Consider the following 22,002-nt stretch of genomic DNA (forward strand, 5'->3'; position numbering starts at 1 on the left):
TTCACAGCTTCTAATCAGCTTGGTCAGCATTTTTTGTTTCTACATTAACACTGCCTGTTGAATGGCAGCCAATGAAGCAGATAGAGTATTACCCCATAGAGATTCAGGGCTCGAGAAACTTCGTGACCTCATTTGTCACGCACATGCACAGAACTTCTGGTTTGGGGCTGGATGTTTATAGCTGTGCATTACTCTAGTTTCTTCTTAGCTCGATGTGGGAAAAAGCCCACTTGGGAAATATTTGGAAAGATCTTCATATGAACTTGTGGAAGAAAAATATTGCATTTGTAAGTACTGCTTATTCCAGGCATGGAAGAGCTTACATAAATGACATGAAAATGAGAGTCTGGAAACAATGTCTAGAGAATACTGAATCAATGTAAAATCACTATTAAATTTATTATTAATATTGTTTAATATACAGCATTTCAACAACAAAAAAAAGGTTCTCAAATCATTTTACAAAGGGAAAAGAATAGGAATAAGAAGATAGTTTCCTGTCCCCAAAGGATTCTCAACATTTTGTTTTTAATGTAGCAACAGCTTCTGGACAGACAGACACTGTTCTAGTTTTAAATAAATGAAAAGGGAGGAGAAAGCATATTTGGAAATGTGCCCACTGTAGTAGGCTGGTTGCTCAGTCTGCACTTGGTGAGTCATTTTGAGAAATTGCGATACAGGTTATGTATGTTAGCATTTGGCTTCCTGATGATGATAATTAGAACTTCTTGGTTTCAGTATTATTTGCAAAGTTAGATTGGTCTTCCTAAGAGCTTCCCAAGGAAGGCTGAACTTCCTAATTGCAAGCATGATTATATTGATCTGTGGAAGAACTCATTGGCTTCTACAATATACTTGTCTGAAAGCTGCCTATATTCTGTGTAGAAAATGCCATGTGTGTACAGTAATCTCTCTAGACCAGTGATTCTCAAACTTGGGTCCTCAGGTGTTATTGGACTTCAACTCCCATAATCCTCAAGCAAAGGCCACTGAGGCTGGGGATTATAGCAATAGCAATAGCAATAACAATAGCACTTACATTTATATACCGCTCTATAGCCAGAGCTCTCTAAGCGGTTTACAATGATTTAGCATATTGCCCCCAACATTCTGGGTACTCATTTTACCGACCTCGGAAGGATGGAAGGCTGTGTCAACCTTGAGTCCCTGGTCAGGATCGAACTTGTAACCTTCTGGTTACAGGGCGGCAGTTTTACCACTGCGCCACCAGGGGCTCTTGGTGGCAAGTTGAAGTCCAATAACACCTGAGGACCCAAGTTTGAGAATCCCTGCTCTGGACCATCACACTTTATGCTGGGGGGAAAAACTCTAGGAATTTTCAAAGAGATCAACAAGAATCAAATTGCTACATCAAAATCTGATTTCCCCTTAGTTAAGCATCCATGACTAGTGTTAGGGCACATCTACACTTTCAAACATGTTGTATACCACTCAGGGGCATAGCTAGGGGAGAGGGGGCCAGTGTTCACCCTCTCTTCAGTAGCCCCTCAGAGTGAGGGAGATATTGAAGAAAATAGGGAGGGGTGGAGCTGGGGGCCCCTAAGGAGCTTGGGGGCCTGGGTTTTTTTTTTTTTTAATCCCATCCACTCAGTTATAGCTACACCTCTGATACCACTTTAACTGTTATAACTCTCCCCACAAAATCCTGGGATTTGCAGAATGAGAAGGATGCTCTTTAGGCCTATGCAAAGATTTGGCTTTGATCTGTTAAAACCGAATCAGCTGCACATTGGCCCCAGTCCCATGGGGAGACAACCATTCCCAGTGCTCATCTCTGCATAAAGCGGTCCTGTGCACAGTACTAGGGAGCATCCTTAAAGGAATCTGGAGCCCCAGAAAGCCCCAGTGGCATCTTGGAAGCTACAAAGCGAGTTCTGGGAAGTGCAGCCCTTCCCAGCACTCTCCCACAGAGCTCAGAGAAAAGCACTGAGGACTACAGTTCCCAGTGCTCCCCACATGCCTTGTCACACACCTTCCCATGTCACTGAATTCTTTTAATGGTTCTCCCTAGTGGTGTGCACAGGACTACTTTGTGACAGTAAGCTCGAAGCTACTGCCTCCCTGTGGGGCTATGGCAATATTCAGCGGCAAAGCTGAATCTTTGCACAAGGCTAGTGCTCATAATTCTCTGTGAGAGATCCTAGTCCTTCTAGCAGAACTATATTTCCCTATTTTCCCTGATTCAGTTTAAATCAGTTTGTGGCATAGATACACACAATATTAAATTTCCTTAATGCAGAATTTTAAAAAGTATATCATAATGCTATCTTTTCGGTAATGTATATTGCGATCCATTTCACAGATAATATCTGTTAGATATATTTGTTCAGCCAGTTCAGCATGTCCTTCCTTGCCTCTTCAATGTAAGGCTTATCTTGAGGGTTAATATCTTCTTTCTTGCGATGCACAAAACCATGCGTTTGTCCGCGATAAACTTTAACTTCAAAATCAACTTTGCATTGTTGTTTCAGTTTCTGTTCCAGTACAGTAACCTGTAATAGAAAAATGGCTTTTCATTACTGGTACTGAATTAATTTCTTTTCTTGTTCTATTTCAGCCTCTTAGATTTCCAAGTTATTTTTGGTTGGTAAAATACCCTTTTCTTTAATTCTAGGGCATGTACCAAATCAAATATTCCTACAAAATACATTAATCATTATTAATTATTATTATTATTATTAGATTGGTTATTAAGCTCACAGATATAAACGTACGCAGGGACAGTATTCCCTCTAAGGCATGCACATGTGAATGCGCTCACACTTTTTAAAAATGTCTGCTCAGTTAATTTTAGATCTTGCTCAGGTTGAATCAGGAAGGTCCCACTCTGAATGCACATGTGCGCACACACACACACTGCCTTGATACTGCAGCCCACAACAAAACTCCTTCTGCATACAGATGGGAAAAAACAGAGAGAACACTGTGCAGGGGTGTTAAGTCGGCCCACTGGTATAAACTGGAATTTGGAGTGATTTTGGAGTGATTGGAATTTGGTTGATTGAGCTTGTGTGTATAAATTGGTATGCAAGAGTGTTAAGTCGGCTCGCTGGTATAAGCTGTTGCCCAGAGCACCTGCTAGCACAGTGTTTCTCAACCACCGGTCCCTGGACCGCTGCCGGTCCCCGAAGGGTTGAGTGCTGGTCCCTGACTGGGAGTCAACCCCCCCCCCCAACTGAAATCAAGGCACTCACTTCCTCAATTTTGCACATGGCATGGAAGAGGAAGAGTATCACAGAGGCATGGGGCCCTTCTTGTGCCTTGCCTCCACGTGCTGCTGAGATCTTCCTACAGCTATCTTATTCCCTATCTTTACAGCTTCAAACTGTATGCGGTGCGGGGGCATGGAGGAAAAAGTATGGCAGTGGGCGCCACTTCAAGGGCTACTGGTTCTTGCATGCTCATTGTTTGCAGCCAAAGGTTGGTTGATTGAAACCCAGCTGCCTGTTGTGGTTGAGGCGCCTTGAGAGGGAATGCTGTTTCCCTCTTGCATCAGTGGGGCTTGCTTGTATGTTGTTTTCATTGGCCCCATGTAGCTTTTGAATTTTTCTAATGGCCCAACATCCCCTCTCCATTGAGTAATCACAAGCACCTCCACTCCAGACATACTGGAGACAAATTTGTTCACCCAGGCTTTTAAATTCAGGAGTTCTCAACCTTGGGTACCCAGACATTGGTGGACTTCTACTCCCATAATCCCCAGCCATAATGGCCAAATGCCATTGTTGTTGGGGGTTATGGGAGTTTAACTGAGGGACCCAAGGTTAAGAACCCCTAATATTCCATGTTTGCAAAAGATTCCAAATTTAATTATTTCAATGCTTATATTATTTTCATTCTAAACTGCCCAGAGATGCAAGTTTTGGGCAGTATAGAAGTATGATAGATAGATAGATAGACAGATAGACAGACTTGAAACCCCTTTACTAACTGCTGGTCCGGGAAACTGCGCATGAAGAATGTAGCGGTCCTTGAAACTCTGCACGAAGAATTTAGCGGTCCTTGACTCCAAAAAGTTTGAGAAACACTGTGCTAGCATACTGACTAAAGAGAAAAGGGGCATGGCAACATGACACCTGCTTTCTTTTTTTGAGGCCTGGTTAGTGAGCATAGAGAGTGAAGTTTCCAGTAATAATTCAACCAAAACCAACTGTGACATTTAAAAACCCAGAAGGTACAAGTTGTGTATGTAATCTAATACTCCTTTTCCAAAGAAAGGAGTGACAGAATCGGGTAGATGCTGCGAGGAGGGAAAGGTGGTTCAGTGGGAAATCTGTATTGTTCACTTGACAGGACCATGTCATTGTTAGTACAAAGCACTGAGACATAGCAGTTCTAAGGTAAAATGAAGCAAATGAAATTGTCAAATAAAGACATGCGTAACAATGAGTATAAGTATTCTAAGTATTATAAGTATAAAAGCTTTATTCTCCCCAACATTATGTTACGCATGTCTTTATTTGACAATTTCATTTGCTTCATTTTACTTTAGAACTGCTATGTCTCAGTGCTTTTACCATCCTCCAACCTTGTATCTCATAAATGGAAGGAGCTGCTCCTTGTAAGGGCCAGAGGGACCAAGATTTTTAACAGTTTTATGACAGGCAGACATTCAACAGGTGCAACTTTACCTAGCATGAGAGAATGGAAGCCACATCAGTTTATATTCTATCTGTACTTCAGCTTCATGACAGAACTTCAACTGGTGAAGTTCCAATCTCCAACTGCTGGGGAAATGTCACCTACTGAATCTCTGCCTGTCATTTGGCTGTTAGACATAGAATGAGAGGCAGAAATGTAGTAGGTGGCTTTTCTCTATCATTTAGAGATTGGAACTTTACCAGTTGAAATTCTGGTGGTTGTGCAATGGTCAGAATATCAACAGGTAATACTTCCATCCTTGTATGCTAGGTAAAATTGTTCCTGTTAAATGCCTGCCTGTCACACAGTGGTTAAAAGTCTTGGACCCTCTGGTCCTTAAAAGGAATTCAGCAGCACCCCCTTCCTTACAAGATTGGAGAGGGGTAAAAGCTGAACACAAGCACGGAGCCTTAGCAGTTCTGGGGTAAAATGAAGCAAAATTGAGAAAGCCACTGTCAAACAGAAGCAGCCACACTACAACTGCTAAGGGTCCAAGGCCTACGTGACAGGGAACAGGCCCAGTCTACTTCAGAGCCATAAGTGAAACCATACAAGTGTGATGGCTGCTCTTTATTTCCCAGGCATCGTTCCTTCCCTGGGGCGGGGGGGTGGGGGGAGATTTCACTAGCCCTGACACAAGTCCTTCTCAGCTGTTTGCAGGGCAAAAGATATTGCTTGCTCCTCGTTCCTTCTCCACACAGTCATGCCCTCTTTTTCAAAAGGGAGAGAAATACCAAATAATTATTTCCCCCGCTATACTGGCATGCCATGTAAGCGGGGGAGGGAGGATTTTTTAGTTATAAAACCAGCTCTAATACGAACTTTGTGATCTTCACTTCCCTCGTCCCCATTCCTATGTAATCTTCATAGTCAGAAAACAAAAATGCTATTGTGCAGGAATCTGCAAACGGCAGATTTCCTGAATGTCCTTTCACAAATCCTTTCCCCATTATTTTAGGAAATCCGTGCAAACAAGTCACAAGCAGGTTTAAGGCTTCTGGCCTGCCCTGAACCACAAGGTTGAGCAGTGCTGATGTCTCAGTCACCTCAACCAATGGAAGAGTGTTCCTTCCCTGCCTGGGAAATGTGAATCTTTAAACGGGTTTTTAAAACAAACTACTTCACGTAGGATGAAAAAGAAAAAATGCAACACCACCTGACGGTGAGCTGAGTAATGCTACTAAAAATACCATACGAGATTCAGGAGCATTCCCCATTGTCCCCACAAAGAATCTGAGAACAGCAGGGCATGGGGCTTCCCCTCTATTGAGCTGCAGCTGTAAGAGCAGCTCCAGGCTGTCACCTCTTCTCTACAGTAGCTCTAAGCAGCATCTAGGACTGTCAGAGGAGATGGCATGGCAACAATCATCACCCCAGCCTAGGTGTCTTTCTTGGCCGCTGCTGCGGGAGGCCAAATATAAAGGGAGAAACAGGGCCCATTTCCAGGGCTCACAACAACCATCAAGCTGAACATGTCTTGAGACAGGTTTTTAAACTATCCTACTTTATAACTCTTGAGGATTAAGGAAGCAGAGTATATCCTTCTTGGGACATCTTTGATACAGGGACAGGTCATTTTCTGTCAGCTATGAAGACTGGCAACTTAGGATGCTTTTACATATCAAGCTTATGAGGTAGTGCCTTGGGGAGCAAGGATCTAACCTAGTGGTTCCCAAGCTGGGGGGGCCTCCAAATGTGGCTGAACTACAATTCCCATCATCCACATTCACAATAAATTGTAGCTGGAGATGATGGGAGTTTTAATTCAACAACATCTGGAGACTCCCAGGTTAGGAACCACTGATCTAACCCAAGTCTGAGGTAGGCACTGCAATCACAAGGATTAATTCATGATATGGCAGTTCTGCACATATCTACTTAGCCCATATGTACACGTCAATTGAGTTATCTGAACTGGCCCTGGTTTGTTGTTTTGTTTTGTTGGTGATTCATTATATTTACCTTGAAGATTCAACCTTCTTCTTTATATATATTTATCTAAGACATACCCGTGCTAATCTCATGTGTGGCAGCTCTTGTGAGAGTTCAGAGAGCTGCCAGATAGCCATGGGTGGGAGGGAAGAAAATGGCGGTAGCGGCAGAGGCTGGCTGGGGGTGGGGGATGGTGCCAAAAACAGCAACGGCGGTGGCAACCGTCAGAAGGAGGCGGCGAGGAGAGATGGTGGGCGGATAGGCGACGGGAGGAAGAAGGAGGTGGCAATGGGTGGGCGGGAGGAGGAGGAGGCGGCAGCAGGTGCGGGGCAGGAGATGGCGGCAACAGGCGGGCACAGCAACGGGAAGGAGGTAGCAAGAGGCGGACACGGTGACAGGTGACGAACTAGAGGTGCACGTGCTCTGCGCCCAGCTCAGCAGAGCTCAGCTAAGGACATTGTTCCCAAATGCTTGCCTACCCCGTGTCTGTCTGTCTCCCCCTCTCACTCACAGATTTGGTTCTTCTAAGGAAATGGCTGGAATTAAAAAAAAATAAAATCTGTAAAATGGTTTGACCAGAAGTAAAAACAGGACAAGCAGGCACACCATGGACAGTCTTTCAACTGAATTATCTTCAATTCTCTGACAGAATTATTAGCTGCATCTGCCAGAGGATGCAAGACTGAAGCATTGAAAGACTGAAGCAGGGGTGAATCATGCACTGTTTCCTATCTACATAATTAATTTTCCACATCCAGGACACTGACCACCAATGAGATGTGTTTGGTAACTCTGACTTTTTACACAACAACTTACTTGGTCAAGGGGAATGATGTCATCTTTCTCTCCAAAAATGAAAAATGTGGGATTCAACAAGCTGTAATTGTCCTCTGAAAACTTGATAACTCCTAGAATACATTTTATAAAAGAGCTGTGTTAAGTAATGTTTTGAGTTGTAAAATCAAACACTTCCATTGAGTGAACAATATTGCATTTTGCATCACAGAAATGTTCCCTTAACACCTCATTGTGCCAAGGTTTCAAAACCAGTGACATTAAACAGAAATGACCCACAATGTTTCTGCTTCAGGGAAATCTAGTAGGGCTTGAAGAGTGAACAGTGTATGAAAGCCAACATTAAACATTTGGATTCAGTTCCAGTTCATCAGTTGTTTTTTAACTCTTTGGTTCAGACACTAACTTTAAAAAGTAGTTCAGTAATCACAGAAACTTTGAAATGGTTTTAAACTGGTTTAGATACTGTCACGCCTGTGACTGTGGCCTGGGGTCACAGTCTCCAACCGCCTCCCTTCATCTGATCCTGTCCATAGTCTGTGGAAGTGGCCTCAGAAATGCTGGTGAGGGAGTTAATTGTCCCCCTATTCCTCCACCAGCTGTCAGGGAGAGGGGTAAGACTGCTCCTCACCAGTAGTCTTTAAGTCCAAATCACTCCCATCTCTCCAGACCTCCTCATCCCTGGCCTTCCAAGCCTTAAATAGAGCCCTGAAATCAGGGCAATCCCAACCACCGTCTCCTGACTCTGCCCTCTCCAATGTTGCTGGCCTGCATCCTCCCCCCTGCAGCTGTTGCCTGTCTTGCCAGCTGTTGAGGCCCTGCCTTTTTCTCTTTACCACCAGGAGGCAACCTGTTGGGCCATGCTTTCCCATCCATGGTCTGTGGGTTCCTGGGTATCCTGGCTCTCCCTGGCAACCATGTAAGGTCTCAGTTGGTTTTGCCTGTAGAGGAGCTGTATTGCCTCCGTCTTCTGGGCCCCCTGACCAGGTGAGTACTTGGGGGCTGGCAGGAAGGCTTGACAGATGCATTTCATACAGCATACTATCAAACTCATTTGCTTGCTATGTAACTCTATAAAATGAATACAATAATTACTATGATTTGAGAAAACTGAGTTTTTGATACTTTCTTTACAAACTAAATATATAGGATTATTATTATTATTATTTCTATTTTCATGCCACCCTTCCAAAAATGGCTCAGGGCAGTTTACACAGAGAAATAATCAATAAGATGGATCCCTGTCCCCAAAGGGCTCACAATCTAAAAGAAACATAAGATAGACACCAGCAACAGTCACTGGAGATACTGTGCTGGGGGTAGACAGGGCCAGTTACTCTCCCCCTGCTAAATAAAAAGAATTGCCACGTTAAAAGGTGCCTCTTTGCCAAGTTAGCAGAGGTGGTTGTTGTTGTTGTTGTTGTTAATAATAATAATAATAATAATAATAATAATAATAATAGGAAAATAAAATATTAATAATAATATTGCAATTAGTAATAATATTGAACTAATTATTTTGAACTAGCTACCAATTTTTGTGCTTGATGTTCCAGTTTAGGTTCAAGGTCCAAGAGATTTTAGGTTCAGGTTAAATGCCACTTCACGGAAGAATCTTTCTGAGTCAGTTTTGGTTTCAGGTTTACTTTGACTCCCTGCTTGCAAATACATTCTGGGTCAGCAGTCCTATTAAATGTTTTGATCATTTTGACCAACCCATCCTTGCATTACTGGTGCTTATGGGAAGATGTAATCCAAACTGCCCTTCATGCAATGCACCAAACACAGGAGCCATCCATATCTGGTGCTAGGGTTAATCATCCTAAATCACAGAGGTATTCATTTACATGGGTTTTGTGTGGTCTGACACATACCATAGATTGACACGCCTGCTTTAAGTTCAGCATATCTTAACATCAGGTGATGTACAGCAGCTCCACCCCAACAAAATCCAATGACACCTATCTTCTTCACATTGCACTGTTGCTTCAGATACTTTAAGGCGACATCTGTTTCCCTAAGACAGCAAAAATGTGAGTTATTCACTCAGGGGAGAGGAGTCCACAAATGAACATAACATTCCCCCTTCCTCCCCCATCTTCTCCCTCCTATGCATTTATGTTATTAGGTATGTCATTATTAAAAGCATTTGATGAAACAGAGCTTTCAACTGGAGACTGCAATTTTGTACAAGGTATACCATCCAAAACACAAACACAAGATGTAGACCATGTTAATAGTGGATTCATTAATGGATTTGTTAAACTGTTAAACCAACTGACACAGGACATAACAAACACATAGAAAAGATTGTTATAGCTAAGCACTGGAAAACACCCAATACTCCCTCAAGAATGGAATGGTCAAAATGTGAGTGAAATGGACAAACTTACTACCCTGCTTCATCTTCAGGAAGGTATTAGGAGCAATAAAGAATCAGTGATTACCGTTTACCATTTTTAATCAATGTTTAAAGGATATTTAAGTTATACAACTTTTAAAATAATGTTTATTTAAAATGTTTAGATCCTGCCTTTTTATCCAAAAGCATCTGCAGCTATTTAACATAAAAATAAAGCCTATAAAACCATAATAAAATTATTTAAGATTATCATCTTCTCCTCCCATCTACATATATCAGATATCCAGGCCCCAGATAATTTCTTTCTATATTTAGAACATTTATACCCCAGCTTTCAGGGAGGCATTTACAATTTTAAAGATCACAACCAATGCTTTGAATTGAGTCTGGGAGCCCGTGAAGTTGATATGAAATAGGAGTTATATGCTTGTTACAGTTAACAATGAACAGTTGCAATTTCCAAACATTTTTAAAGGCAAACCCATGTAGAGCACACTACTGTAATCTAGCCCAGAGATTCTCAATGTTGGGTCCCAGATGTTATTGGACTTCAACTCCCATAATCCCCAGCCCCAGTGGTCTTTAGCTGGGGATTATGGGTGTTGAAGTTCAATAATATCTGGGGACCCAACAATGAGAATTCCTGGCTGTAGTATAACTGTCCCCAAGGTGTGAGTGATTATTTTTGTCCAGGAGAGGGTGCAGCTGGCATACCGGCATAAAAGGTGCCCCAAGCCACTGCCACCATCTGGGCATCCAGAAGCAGTGTCAAAAGTATCCCCAAATTATAAGCCTTAAGAGGGAGTGCAGTCCATCCCCATCTCAAACAGGCCATACAACAATTCCGACATGATCGCACGACCATCAACATTTCTATCTTGTCCAGAGTGAGTTTCAGTGTATTTGCCCTCATTCAGTCCATCATCAATCCCAACTGTAGTTCAGGATCCCAATTGCCACCCCAGAATTTGATGAAAAGGAGAAACATAAGTGAGTGCCATCAGTATTTTCTATCCCAAATCCCAAAACAAATTACTCAGTGGTTTTGTGTAGTTAGTAAATAGCATGACAGCATTATGGATGCTGGGGCATAGACCATGAGGTGGAAAAGGGATGAGGTGTATACTCAGAAGCACGTAGCACATACAAAATCTCAGTAGGCTGGCTCTAATTCACTTTGGGCCCAGCCCCAATAAAGCCGGACTCAACTCAAGTTGGGGTTTGCACATCACCACCACACACCATATAGCACATGCTACTTATACTTTCTCCATGCCCTTCCTGTCAGTTGCTTCCCCACCTTCCTCAAAAGGGAAAAAAGTCTTATTTTTTGGAAAGGGGAGAGGGTAAAGGTGGAAAAGTCTCCAATGAAAACATGAGAGGCCCTCAGGATCACAGAGCATAATTTCATGCCAGGGATGAAGAGGCACAGACAGGCCACACAATCTGCCAGACCCTTGAGGGGCACAGGGAAAGGAGCTGTTGCTGTACCAGCTGTTAAGGAGCTGGGAAAGGAGCTGTTGAAAGGAGCTGCGAAAGGCGCTGTTGCTGGTACCAGCTGTTGCTGTACCAGCTGTTGCTGGCAGCCCCCAAACTCTTCATACCAGCACAGTCATGTGCTGGCTAGAAGTTTTCCAACGCTGCCCCATTTTTCTTGCACAGCATGCCACCCTAGTTATGGTGACAAATAGAATTAGGCTACCCACGTAACAAATAGGGAAGATCCAGTCAGTTTATCTTCAAGGAAGCTGTAAGTGTACAAAGCTTATTATTATTATTATTATTACATTTATATCCCGCTCTTCCTCCAAGGAGCCCAGAGTGGTGTACTACATACTTGAGTTTCTCTTTCACAACAACCCTGTGAAGTAGGCTAGGCTGAGAGAGAAGTGACTGGCCCAGAGTCACCCAGCTAGTACCTGCAAACACTTAATGTGTTTGGTCAAACTACATATGTCATACTCAAACTTAACGTCAAACTACATATGTCATATTCCTGTGTGTTTGGAATTTGACCGTGTGTTTGTTTTTCCTGACATAAATAGCAACTGAGAAAGGGCCTGATCAGGACTGTGTAGAGTGGGAAGAAAGGGCTTTAACCCTTTCTCATACCACAGTCCCAATTTGGATCAGTCCCCCCCAGAGGCGTAACTATGGGGGGGCAGGGGGGCACCTGCCCCGGGCGCCATCTTTTCTGGTCACATGGGGGGCGCCGCCATGACAAAAAAATGTTTTTTTAATTTTTTTTTTTTTAATTGTTAATACAAATGTTTCCTGCTCAGTGCAGCAGCGCTGCAGCAGTCAAGGGAGCGCGTCGGCGCCCCCTCCCCCATGAGCGGTCCCTTCCGCGCCGCTCCCCCCCCCATTGCTTTGCTGGCGCCTGGCGGCCAGTCAGTGGCCTGACTTGGCGGTGGCGGCGGCGGGCGCTTGTGAGGAAAAACCTAAGTATAATGTAGTATGTTGGGGGGCGCGGGGGGCGCCATTTCAGTGCTTGCCCCGGGCGCCATTTTCCCTAGTTACGCCTCTGGTCCCCCCGCTGCTCCACCTACTATTTCTCCTAGCAAGTAGCTTCTCTCAGGAGAAAGAGCAGCTGTGATATGAGGGAAGAGTCAATCATGCCCATGGCAGGGGAAATGGGTTATAGCCCACCTGCATCCCCAAGTCCTGATCAGGTTCTCCCACAGTTGCTATTTAAATTAGAAAAAACAAGGATGCTGGGTCAAACTAGCATTTTGCTTAATATGTAGATTGACCCTTAAACTAAACGGTCATCCTATCAACCTGGAATATCCTCATTTCAAAATGTAAATATGTTTTGTCCACAACTCTTACTTGTTTATTTGCTTGTTATCTCGTGTTTTTAGCCATTCATTAAATGAAGACCAGTCATCAGATGGTTTCCAAGGCTCTTGTCCCTTAAAAAAGTCTGGACAAATTGCTCTACATGGGGAAAAAACATGTTCGTTCACTTATAAGATACCAAGATTTATTTGAAATCACAGAGTATTTAGCTATAATGCATAATCGTTTCCCCCTCATTCTCATCAACTTCTTTAAAATTCCTTAACAGAAACTTCAAAGTTTGTTTAAAACTAAACTAATGTTATTTTTAAAATCCACAATTATGAAGTGCATGTTAAGGAGAAAGAGCCAATATGCTAAGACAGGAACAATTTTACTTTGAGTAGTTTAGAATATTTGAGCAAACTCAGTGGTAAGTACTATGGGGTGATTGTGCTGTAGTGCTAGACTGCTGAAGTTCAAGGCCAGGTGAGCAGGATCCTGCACATCTAACCCTAGAGGGCTTCCCAATTGTTTACCTCATCTATAATTCCTTTGGACTCCCAATGTGTATGTAATATGCAGAATGTACTGTTTTGCATACTTCATAGAAACATAGGAAGCTGCCTTCTACTGAGTCAGACCATTGGTCCATCTAGCTCAGTATTGTCTGCACAGACTGGCAGAAGCTTCTCCAAGGTTGCAGGCAAGTGTCTCTCAGCCCTATCTTGGAGATGCTAGGGAGGAAACTTGGAACCTTCTGCAGCTTCATTCTTCAGCTAAGTGTATATCCACAACCTTCAATACAAATTATTTTATTTATTCTTATTCTTATTACTATTACTATATTTTATTTTTTTAAAAATATTTATACCCCGCCCCTCCAGTACACTACTGCTCAGTCAAGCTCACAACATTTATAGAATAGTTACAGTGTAAACTCAGACTAAATAAATTAACCAAATTAAGCTAAACAAGTTAAAAATCCAAGCTAAAACCAACATCAGAATTACAGATTTTGAAATTTTGAATTAAAAGTTATTGAAAAAAACTAAAAACTAAGAATTGTAAAAACTAAAGAACCTGTCAGATATAAGCAACAAGTGAAACATTAAAAAACATTATGTTAAAACACATTCACGAGGTTGCACTTTGTGTTCAGAATACATAATATAAAACAATCAAGTTGAACTAAGAGGCTTTGAGAAAAATAAACAAAAATCTCTTACATGTATCCATGGGCTGCAAGCATGTCAGCTATGTATCTGGTATTAGACAGCTGCCACCCAAATATATCATGAATCACAATCACAGCTTTGTCAGTGCTCAGGGCGGGTTTGTTGATGTAGGCCTTGATGTGCTCAATAGAAACTTCCTGCCCGAGGCCTTCATATTCAAGCTTATCTCCAATGTCACATGGGCATGGTTTTGCTTCATTAGCCATCTGCAAATTTTAAAATAGGAACATAGGAAACTGCCATATACTGAGTCAGACCATTGGTCTATCTAGCTCACTATTGTCTTCACAGACTGGCAGCAGCTTCTCCAAGGTTGCAGGCAGGAATCTCTCTCAGCCCTATCTTGAAGAAGCCAGGGAGGGAACTTGAAACCTTTTGCTCTTCCCAGAGTGGCTTCATCCCCTGAGGGGAATATCTTGCAGTGCTCACACATCGAGTCTCCCATTCATATGCAACCAGGGCAGACTCTGCTTAGCTATGGGGACAAGTCATGCTTGCTAACACAAGACCAGCTCCTCTCCATAACATGCACAAGGTTCATACAGTTAAAGCTTGCTGGAATGACATAGTCCCAAAGTGGGGTTATAGTTCTGGCAAAGATGAAACATAGTTGTTGCTAGCAACAAGATGTTCAAATCCTCTCTCCACCCAGCAAAATGGTTGGCAAAAAAAGGAAATATGTTGAATTTCCAGGGGGAGAGAAGCAAGGCAGTACAGTCAGCTTGCACCAAAATGACAGTGTCAGGAGAGTGAGAGATGAGAGGAAACATACCTAAATCTGCAGGGAGGGGAAAGATGATAAAGGAATAGATGGAAAATGGGACTGGCTTAGAGTAAATACTGTTAGAAGTGAGAATTCCAAAGCATTGCTCTTAGCACTGCAGTAACCTCTTCTGGCCACTAGAGGCATGAGAAGTTGCAATAATAGGTCTCTCTTGGACAGTTAATAATCAGAATTGTTCAGTTGTTGAAGGCTAGTGCCTGTTTGGGTATGCTGCTTGATGTCTCTCTCAGTATGTGATGTTTTAGTTTCTTAATAAATCTTTATTTGTTTTTTGAACTCAACCTACTCTCTATAGATAATCTCCTAGGCTAAACTTCACCATTTTAATTTTTGAATGTTTCTCCTCACACCCCTCAACAGGGTTATGGGCCCAAAGCTCTGAAACCTGCAAAGAAGGTAATTAGCCTAAATAAGAAAACAAGTTTTTCTCAAAGATGGAGACAGGACAAGTGGTATAGAGGACTGAGAAGTTACAAGGTCCAGAAGTTACAAGGTTTTTAACTGTGGGCTTTCAAAATGGAGATGCTTCTAAAAAGCCACGGAATCAGCCAGGTCTTACACACAGAGCACCCTGTCAGAGAAGAAGAAAGACAAGCCTTGGACAGTGAAGATGATAAAGCCATGGGAATAATTTGTTTATCAGTGAGTGATTCTATATTGGTGCATTTAAGAAATAAACAGCATGCAAAGGACATGTGGGAGACTCTAAAGAAGTTGTATGAAAGTAAGTCAGCTGTCTCCAAGGTGCATCAAGTTATAAAGATGTGTAATAAGAAACTAAAGGAAGGAGAGGATCTGTCTAAGCATGTAAATGAAATGTTGGAGACTTCACAACAGCTGCATGCACACAGAGTAATTTTGCCTGATATCGTTCAGATTGGATTGTTATTGAACAGTCTTCCTGAGATTTTTAACCTGTTGTAAATGTATTGGAAGCCAAAGATGATTTTAGTTTGGAGTTTGTAATAAACCACTTGGAAATCTTCAGTTTGCACAGAGGCTTTGCACAGGACAGCAATCAAATTTGCACAGGACAGCAACTAAAGTAAAGTGAATAATTTTTTAAAAACTGATCAGAAGTGTTGTCTGTGGGAGTTCCAGACACATGAAGGCTCAACGGTCCTCAGAATGAATAATTTGCAACTAAAAAGGAGGCGAAAACACATTTCAAAAGGAGTGAGTCACCTAGGCATACAAAGAAAAATGCATGGAAGCAAGGAGAGAATAATTCTGACAAATATAAAACATATGTTACCAATACAGAGAAGAATTTAAGAGAGAATTCTACAAAATGTAATGCTGGAATTTGTATTGATTCAGGAGCAACCAGCAATTTGATTTTAAAAAGAGACAGATTTACTAAACTGGACACAGATTATAAGGTTCCAATTTTTCTAGTGGGTGAGAAGCAGATGTTTGCTGAAGGCAGAGGTTCTGCAAGGCTACACTGCAAACTGCAAAAAGGAGAAACAGTGAATCTGACTGTTGAGGATCCGTTGTTTATGCCCACAAGAATCCAGCCTGATATCAGTCAAATATGCTACAGAGAAAGGTTAGGAGGTGAAATTCAAAGGAAAATACTATTTTATCACAGATAAAGGTCAGCTACTTACAAAAGGGACTTTGCAAGAGAGTGGCCTATTTGAAGTGAATTGTATAAATGAACACCTCTCCCCCCCCCCCCGCCCAACCACACACACACCCTGCTGGTTTCTGGCTTTGCAGGAGAAAGTAAACTTTTCAGATCTGTTCAGAAAAGTCAACAATAACTGCTTCCAAGAGGTGGAGCAAGAAGAGTCACTGAGAGGAAGTGAAAAAGGCTCTTCATGAGAGGGAGATTTACCTCAGCTGGTAAGGGAGGGTTGCCTTTGCTGGTGGTGGAGGGAGAGAACTAAAAGCCACACGTGGATGGAAGGTTTCCCTGAAAAGCTGTGAGTTCAGGAGGTTTAAGAGCTGGGTGGGAGGAAAGATGGCTGCAGACTACCCCAGGGAGGGAGACTGGGGAGAGGAAAGGTCGCGGTGTCTGACTGGATGATTGTGGGTAGATTTGGGAGAGTAAAGCCTGAGGTGGGGAGGAAATTGAATTTGCGGGGTGGATGGTGCATAGGAGAAAGACAAGGCTGGGAGGTGAGAGGAGAGCAAAGATCGCTCTGTGGCTGAAAGGCTAGCTTTCCTCCGAATTTAACATAACTTTTAAAAGACTTTTCCTCATTTGTCTGCCATTTTTGTTCTTGGAACATCTGAAACAGCAAAGTTGCCTATCACATGACTACCATATGAGCCCTTTGTTGAACTAAACAACTTTACATGCCTGAAATGGGCATTTTAAGCAGAAAACAATGTTTAAAAATTAATGGGACATTTTTCAGAAGTATAAAAGGAACTACTTGGGTATGAAACCTAAAGTCTGAGTCTATTTAAAGGGACAACAACCTCAATTAAATATGACTTCCTCAGTTCCAGTGCTGGTGAAGTTCACCACCAGCACTTAAAAACCCTGATCGGTAGAGAAAAGGTTTAAACTGCTCTATCTAAGCCCTTTTTCAACAGATCTGCACCAAATTTGCAGGAATGGTGCCTCTTTCACCTAGTTGATGTATGCTAATGGGCAGGCAAATTGGGCTAGTGGTTTTTATTTTATTACAAATAGAATGTTCAGGATTTATAATGGTAGATTGTTAAAACTACTCCCCATCTTAATATACTGGCACAACTGTGCCAATATATTAATGTGAATTCCGTATAATGTGTACAGTAACATACAATGTAACCCTATAGATGTTAACTCAGAAATAAGCCCCACTGTGCTCAGTGATGCTGAGTGTGCATAGGATTGCAGCGTTCGTTATTTTGACACCCCTGACATTATTGTAATTTCTCAGTTTAATATTTATGCCTTCTGTGTACAGTAGTGCTAGAAAAACAACTATAGCTGCAGTTTATAGATGGGGTTAGGGTTATTTGCTACTTACTTTATTTTGTTTCTTCAAAACTAATTGAAGCTAAACAGTTTATTATATTTTCTTCAGAATGAGGCAGGACTTCTAAAACATCAGAATATCTATGAAAGAAAGTTGTTTTCTTCCAGACAAGCCTCAGATGAGTGTGCAGAATAAAAAATATTCAGTATATCTATTTACTCTTGTAATTTGTTAGTATAAGTGTGGAAAGCTAGTTAATCAGTAACAAAGGCCTCACAGACACTGTCTCTGTAAAATACATGTGAGAGGGTCAAGCTAAGCGTCAATGCATTTCAAAGCATAGTTTAAGCCTCCTATTCTTGTGGGGTTTTTAAAAATGAAAATAGTACACGCTTAGAGCCTCTCAGTCAGACTGAGACTGCAGTATAAGAAGAGGACTATAAATCTCTCCCGGGGCATAGCAAGGTTGGAGTGGGGCCAGATACAAGATTTTAAAATGGGCCCCTCCCTCACTGAAGCTCAGCTCATGAAATAAAGAAATCTTAAATGAGGCTGAATAGTGGTAACAAAAAGCATAGTAAAATTTTTATATATTATATAATTTATATATATAACACCTATGTGCCACAACTGAACATCATCCTAAATTATTTTTTTAAAGGTTTTGTAAATTGTGGACAATGCAAGTCATTTAATGGGACTAGAGAAAGACATGCTGTTCTGGTAGCTCCAGGTCTTAATACTCACATCAGCTTTGGAGGATGAATACAACTGAAGTGTTGGAAGTGAAGGACTATGCGCTGTCTCTTGTCTCAATGACAGTGGAGGACAGACTAGTGAGTCAGAGGGCTAGAGGGTCAAGACACTGGTCATCCCTTCTCTACTGCTCTGACACTATCCCTTTGGAATGTAGATTGCTACTCTCAGGGACACTTCTGTCCTTCCAGCCACTTCCTTCCCCTCTCCCTTCTCTTCCTGTTCCTTCTACCTTGCAACATGCAAGCTCCTCTCCCCTGCACCTTGTGTGCAGAGATGCAGAATCCATCTGCATCCAGCTAGATAGATGGATTAGAGATCCTAACTCCTCACTTTCCTATCTAGAATGGAGTTCTCTAATAAATACCATTTATATTGATTTGAAACTATGAACTGGCTCCAAGTTACTTTACTCTCAGCATACACACATGCCTAACTAAATTCCGCTGTGTTGTGCCTCTGTGCACTCTGCTATAATGAAAAAGGGTTTCTCTTACCAGAGAGAATCCCCAACATGAAGGAAGCCCGGGCGGGTGCGCGGCTGGAGGAGTCAGTCATGTGACTTGCCTCTGCCCGCCCCCCAGGCAGTGGGCCCCCAGACAACTGTCTCCCCTTGCCCTATTATAGTTACTCCCCTGATCTCTCCCCTGTCATGGTCCCTGCCCAGACTTGAGGCTCCCATATACATACTCAGAAGGAAGCTCCCGTTGGCAGCAGTAGGAGCTTCCTCCAAAGGTAAATAGCATATGTGAGGGCTGCAACTGAGGCCATGGCTGGAGGAGATGAAGCCCCACATCCCAGTCTAGACTGGGCCCCCTGCATATGTACTATTTAACACACATACACAATACTCAAACTACACATTTAAAATGATACTGTATGTTGCTTGACCTTTAGTGAATACCAAAGCAATCTCATTTTTCATCCATTTACAGATATGGCATGTTCTCATACAGTTAATACTTGCAAACATCATTTGTAGTAGAAACAATACGTTTCTTTCCAGATAACCTTTGGAGCTTCTGTAATGTTCACAAAGTCATACTAGAGTTGGCTCTGCCACTTCATCACTATACAGAAGATACTCTGTATGCCCTGAGGTAGATGTGAATAAGCAGAGGAAAACCTAATAATAATAATAATTAATAAAGGTACTCTTATTGTTGCTGAAGGGAAATGAATTGCCATTCTATCAGTCCCAGCAGCTGGATTTAAAATATAGTGAGCCAGGGCCCAGGTCACATTATCAGCACTGGTCCGCACAATAATGGGCAAGAGGTGCTAATTAGCTACTGTACTTGCATTTTGTCTAAGGATTCCTCCAACTGCAGTGCCCCATTCACAGCACTGGGACACAGAGCGGAGAGCACCCACTTACATTCAGCTCACATGACTGTATGGGTACTGGGTTTATCCAGTATTCCACAATTACTAATGAGTGACTTCTGGCTAATCTGGAATTACAGCTACATTAGGTGACCACTGTTGGTGTGTGATTTGCCTGGTAACCACGCAGAAATGTTCCTGTCTGTCTGGCACATAACAGTATTCTGCACTGCCTAAACACATATCTGTGCCCACTACAATCCGTCAGAAACAGCTAGTGGCAATGAAATATTGCTCTTCCTTTTCCAGAACAGTTTTTATTACAGTTGAGTATCAGATATTATGCCCATTCTTGTTATGAAGACACCACAAACTCATATGGCATTCCTGCCTCCCACTCATTTTACTTCAGAGAACAGTTGGTATATCACAATGAATTCCTACATACCTGGAACGAAGAGTCCTCGGGCTCAGAGCTTCCTTTCCTCCAAGAAGCAGAAAGGCTGGTTTTCCTATGTCTTGATTCGAAAGCTTCAGAAAGTTGGGGAAATCAGCTTGGTTGCCAATACTGTGCTTCAGCTTCTTGCACAGCTTGCCTGGCAATGCTCACTGCTGTTACTGCAGCTTCCCTCACTCCTGTTTTGTAGAAAAGCTGCAGTTTGCTTAAAATAAGTTTGCTTACTAGAAAAAAACAACACCAAAGGTTGACACAGAATAACCCTGTGAGCAAATGGGAGGGGACTTGAACTCCTCCTCCTCCTCTCTTGTTTACCATTCATGCTGCTTGTTCAACATATCGCCACAGCAAGCAGCGCAGATTTAAAGTCTGCCAAGCTGGGTGTTTGAAAGAGACTGATGATTTCTCTCAGTTCTGCAAAATTCTGTCTTTTACAATTGCCTTCTGTCTTTTACAATTGCCAAGTGCTTAAATAACACTCCATTCTTGGCAGCAGGGAATCTTCTTCTCTATTATATAACTAACATTCATACACATATTATATAAAGGTTGGCTCTGTTATATATCAAAAATTAATGCCCCTCCAATTTTGGATGAATTGTACCATTGTATATTTGTACATTTGTGGTACCTCTGTAGAACATCTGTGTCACTATTTGCTTTATCGTTCCTTATATAGGAACCAAGGGAGAAAATGATTTTGAACATGATAAAGGGTAATTACAGCGCTGATGAGTGGGAATTTTAATTTATTATCTAATCAAGATAAATTTGTTACAAACTGAATGATCAGATTTGTGACTCCTCAGAAGTTCAACAAAATGTTTGTTGAGTATCTGGTGAAATGCAGATATTATCCAGGGGTGTAGCTAGGGGAGAGGGGGCCTGTGTTCACCCCTTTCTCCAGCGGTCCCAAGGAGTGAGGGATATAATGAAGAAGATAGGGAGTGGTAGAGCTGGGGGGCCCTCAGGAGGTTGGGGGTTCGGGTTCCTTGAACCCATCCGCTCCAATATAGCGACACCCCTGATATTATCTATGTATATAAAGCTGCTTGGGCTCACTCACTAGTGACTGAGTCACTGACTGACTGACATGAAACGCCCAGATCAAACTACAAAAGATAGAAACAGAACCTACCTTTTCCAGGTAGGTTCTCACCCTCAGCTTCCAGACCACCAGAAAAATAAAAAATCCCAGAAAATTTACCAAGAAATGCAGTAAATTTCTTGGTAAATGATAATTTACCAAGAAATGCAGAAAAACTCTGCCTTTGGAAAACAATGGGGAATGATAACTTCAAACAAACTGTGGCAGTTTTCTCAGATACTTTTCAAGAGAAAAATGCTGGACCTTCACTGAATTATGAAAAAATTAACAAGTTATATTTTTCCACTTCACTGCATTTCAATAGGTGTTACATTTCCACTACAATTGCTTGAGAACTCTACAAACATTAACACGCTTAAGTGCTGGAGATAATACTTTTTTCTATGCACATACAATCTTCGGGACATCAGCTAACACCGAGTAAAGGGTTAGGGGGAATGCTTGCAATGGCGAATTACCGCATAGGCAATATAGGCAGCCGCCTATGGTGGCAAATCTTGGGGAACAGCATCTGGAGGGAAACATAATTTGTTTTTCCCCCCTTCCAACCTTTACAAATGCTGCTGTGTAGCATCGGAGGCTCTGCCGCCTCCTAAACCATCACAGGAGGTGAGGTCGGGCTGTGGAGGATGGCGGCAAAAGAGGTCCTCCCTCAAGCCTGGCTTACTTGCAAATGATACAGAGCGGGCGGTTTCGGGCCTCTGCGCACGCCTGCCTAGAGGCCCGAAATCGCCCGCTCTGTGTCAATTGCGAGTAAGCTGGGCTTGAGGGAGAACCTGTTTTGCCGTCATCCTCCAGTGCCCAACCTCATCTCCTGTGATGGTAGGAGGTGGGCAGAGCCTCCGACCCTACACAGCAGCATTTTTCAAGGTAAAAAACA

At 42.3% G+C, this 22,002-nt stretch overlaps 1 protein-coding gene across 2 annotated transcripts; it reads right to left on the reverse strand.

Annotated features, from left to right (window-relative positions):
* Nucleotides 1–374: 374 nt before the first annotated feature.
* On the reverse strand, nt 375–20,296 carry LOC128325404 (carboxymethylenebutenolidase homolog). 2 transcript variants are annotated; one of them, XM_053251130.1, is made up of 6 exons: nt 20,006–20,294; nt 13,762–13,976; nt 12,584–12,691; nt 9,264–9,406; nt 7,411–7,502; nt 375–2,513 (listed from the first exon to the last, which is right to left on the reverse strand). In XM_053251130.1, exons 2-6 carry the CDS (start codon nt 13,974–13,976, stop codon nt 2,334–2,336), a joined length of 738 nt encoding a protein of 245 aa, XP_053107105.1. In that variant the 5' UTR covers nt 20,006–20,294; the 3' UTR covers nt 375–2,333. The 2 variants fall into 2 exon arrangements, with proteins under 2 accessions (XP_053107105.1, XP_053107106.1); XM_053251131.1 differs by lacking the exon at nt 12,584–12,691 and having other exon boundaries at nt 20,006–20,296.
* Nucleotides 20,297–22,002: the final 1,706 nt, after the last annotated feature.

The sequence above is a fragment of the Hemicordylus capensis genome, chromosome 4 (assembly GCF_027244095.1).
Source record: "Hemicordylus capensis ecotype Gifberg chromosome 4, rHemCap1.1.pri, whole genome shotgun sequence".
NCBI classification, from domain to species: domain Eukaryota; kingdom Metazoa; phylum Chordata; class Lepidosauria; order Squamata; family Cordylidae; genus Hemicordylus; species Hemicordylus capensis.

Coding starts and splice junctions, on each gene's coding strand:
- LOC128325404 (XM_053251130.1), bottom strand. CDS start 13,976: ATGGCTAATGAAGCAAAACCATGCCCATGTGACATTGGAGATAAGCTT. Junction 7,503..9,263: donor AGCAGGCGTGTCAATCTATG/GTATGTGTCAGA, acceptor AATGTATTCTAG/GAGTTATCAAGTTTTCAGAG. Junction 2,514..7,410: donor ACATCATTCCCCTTGACCAA/GTAAGTTGTTGT, acceptor TTTCTATTACAG/GTTACTGTACTGGAACAGAA.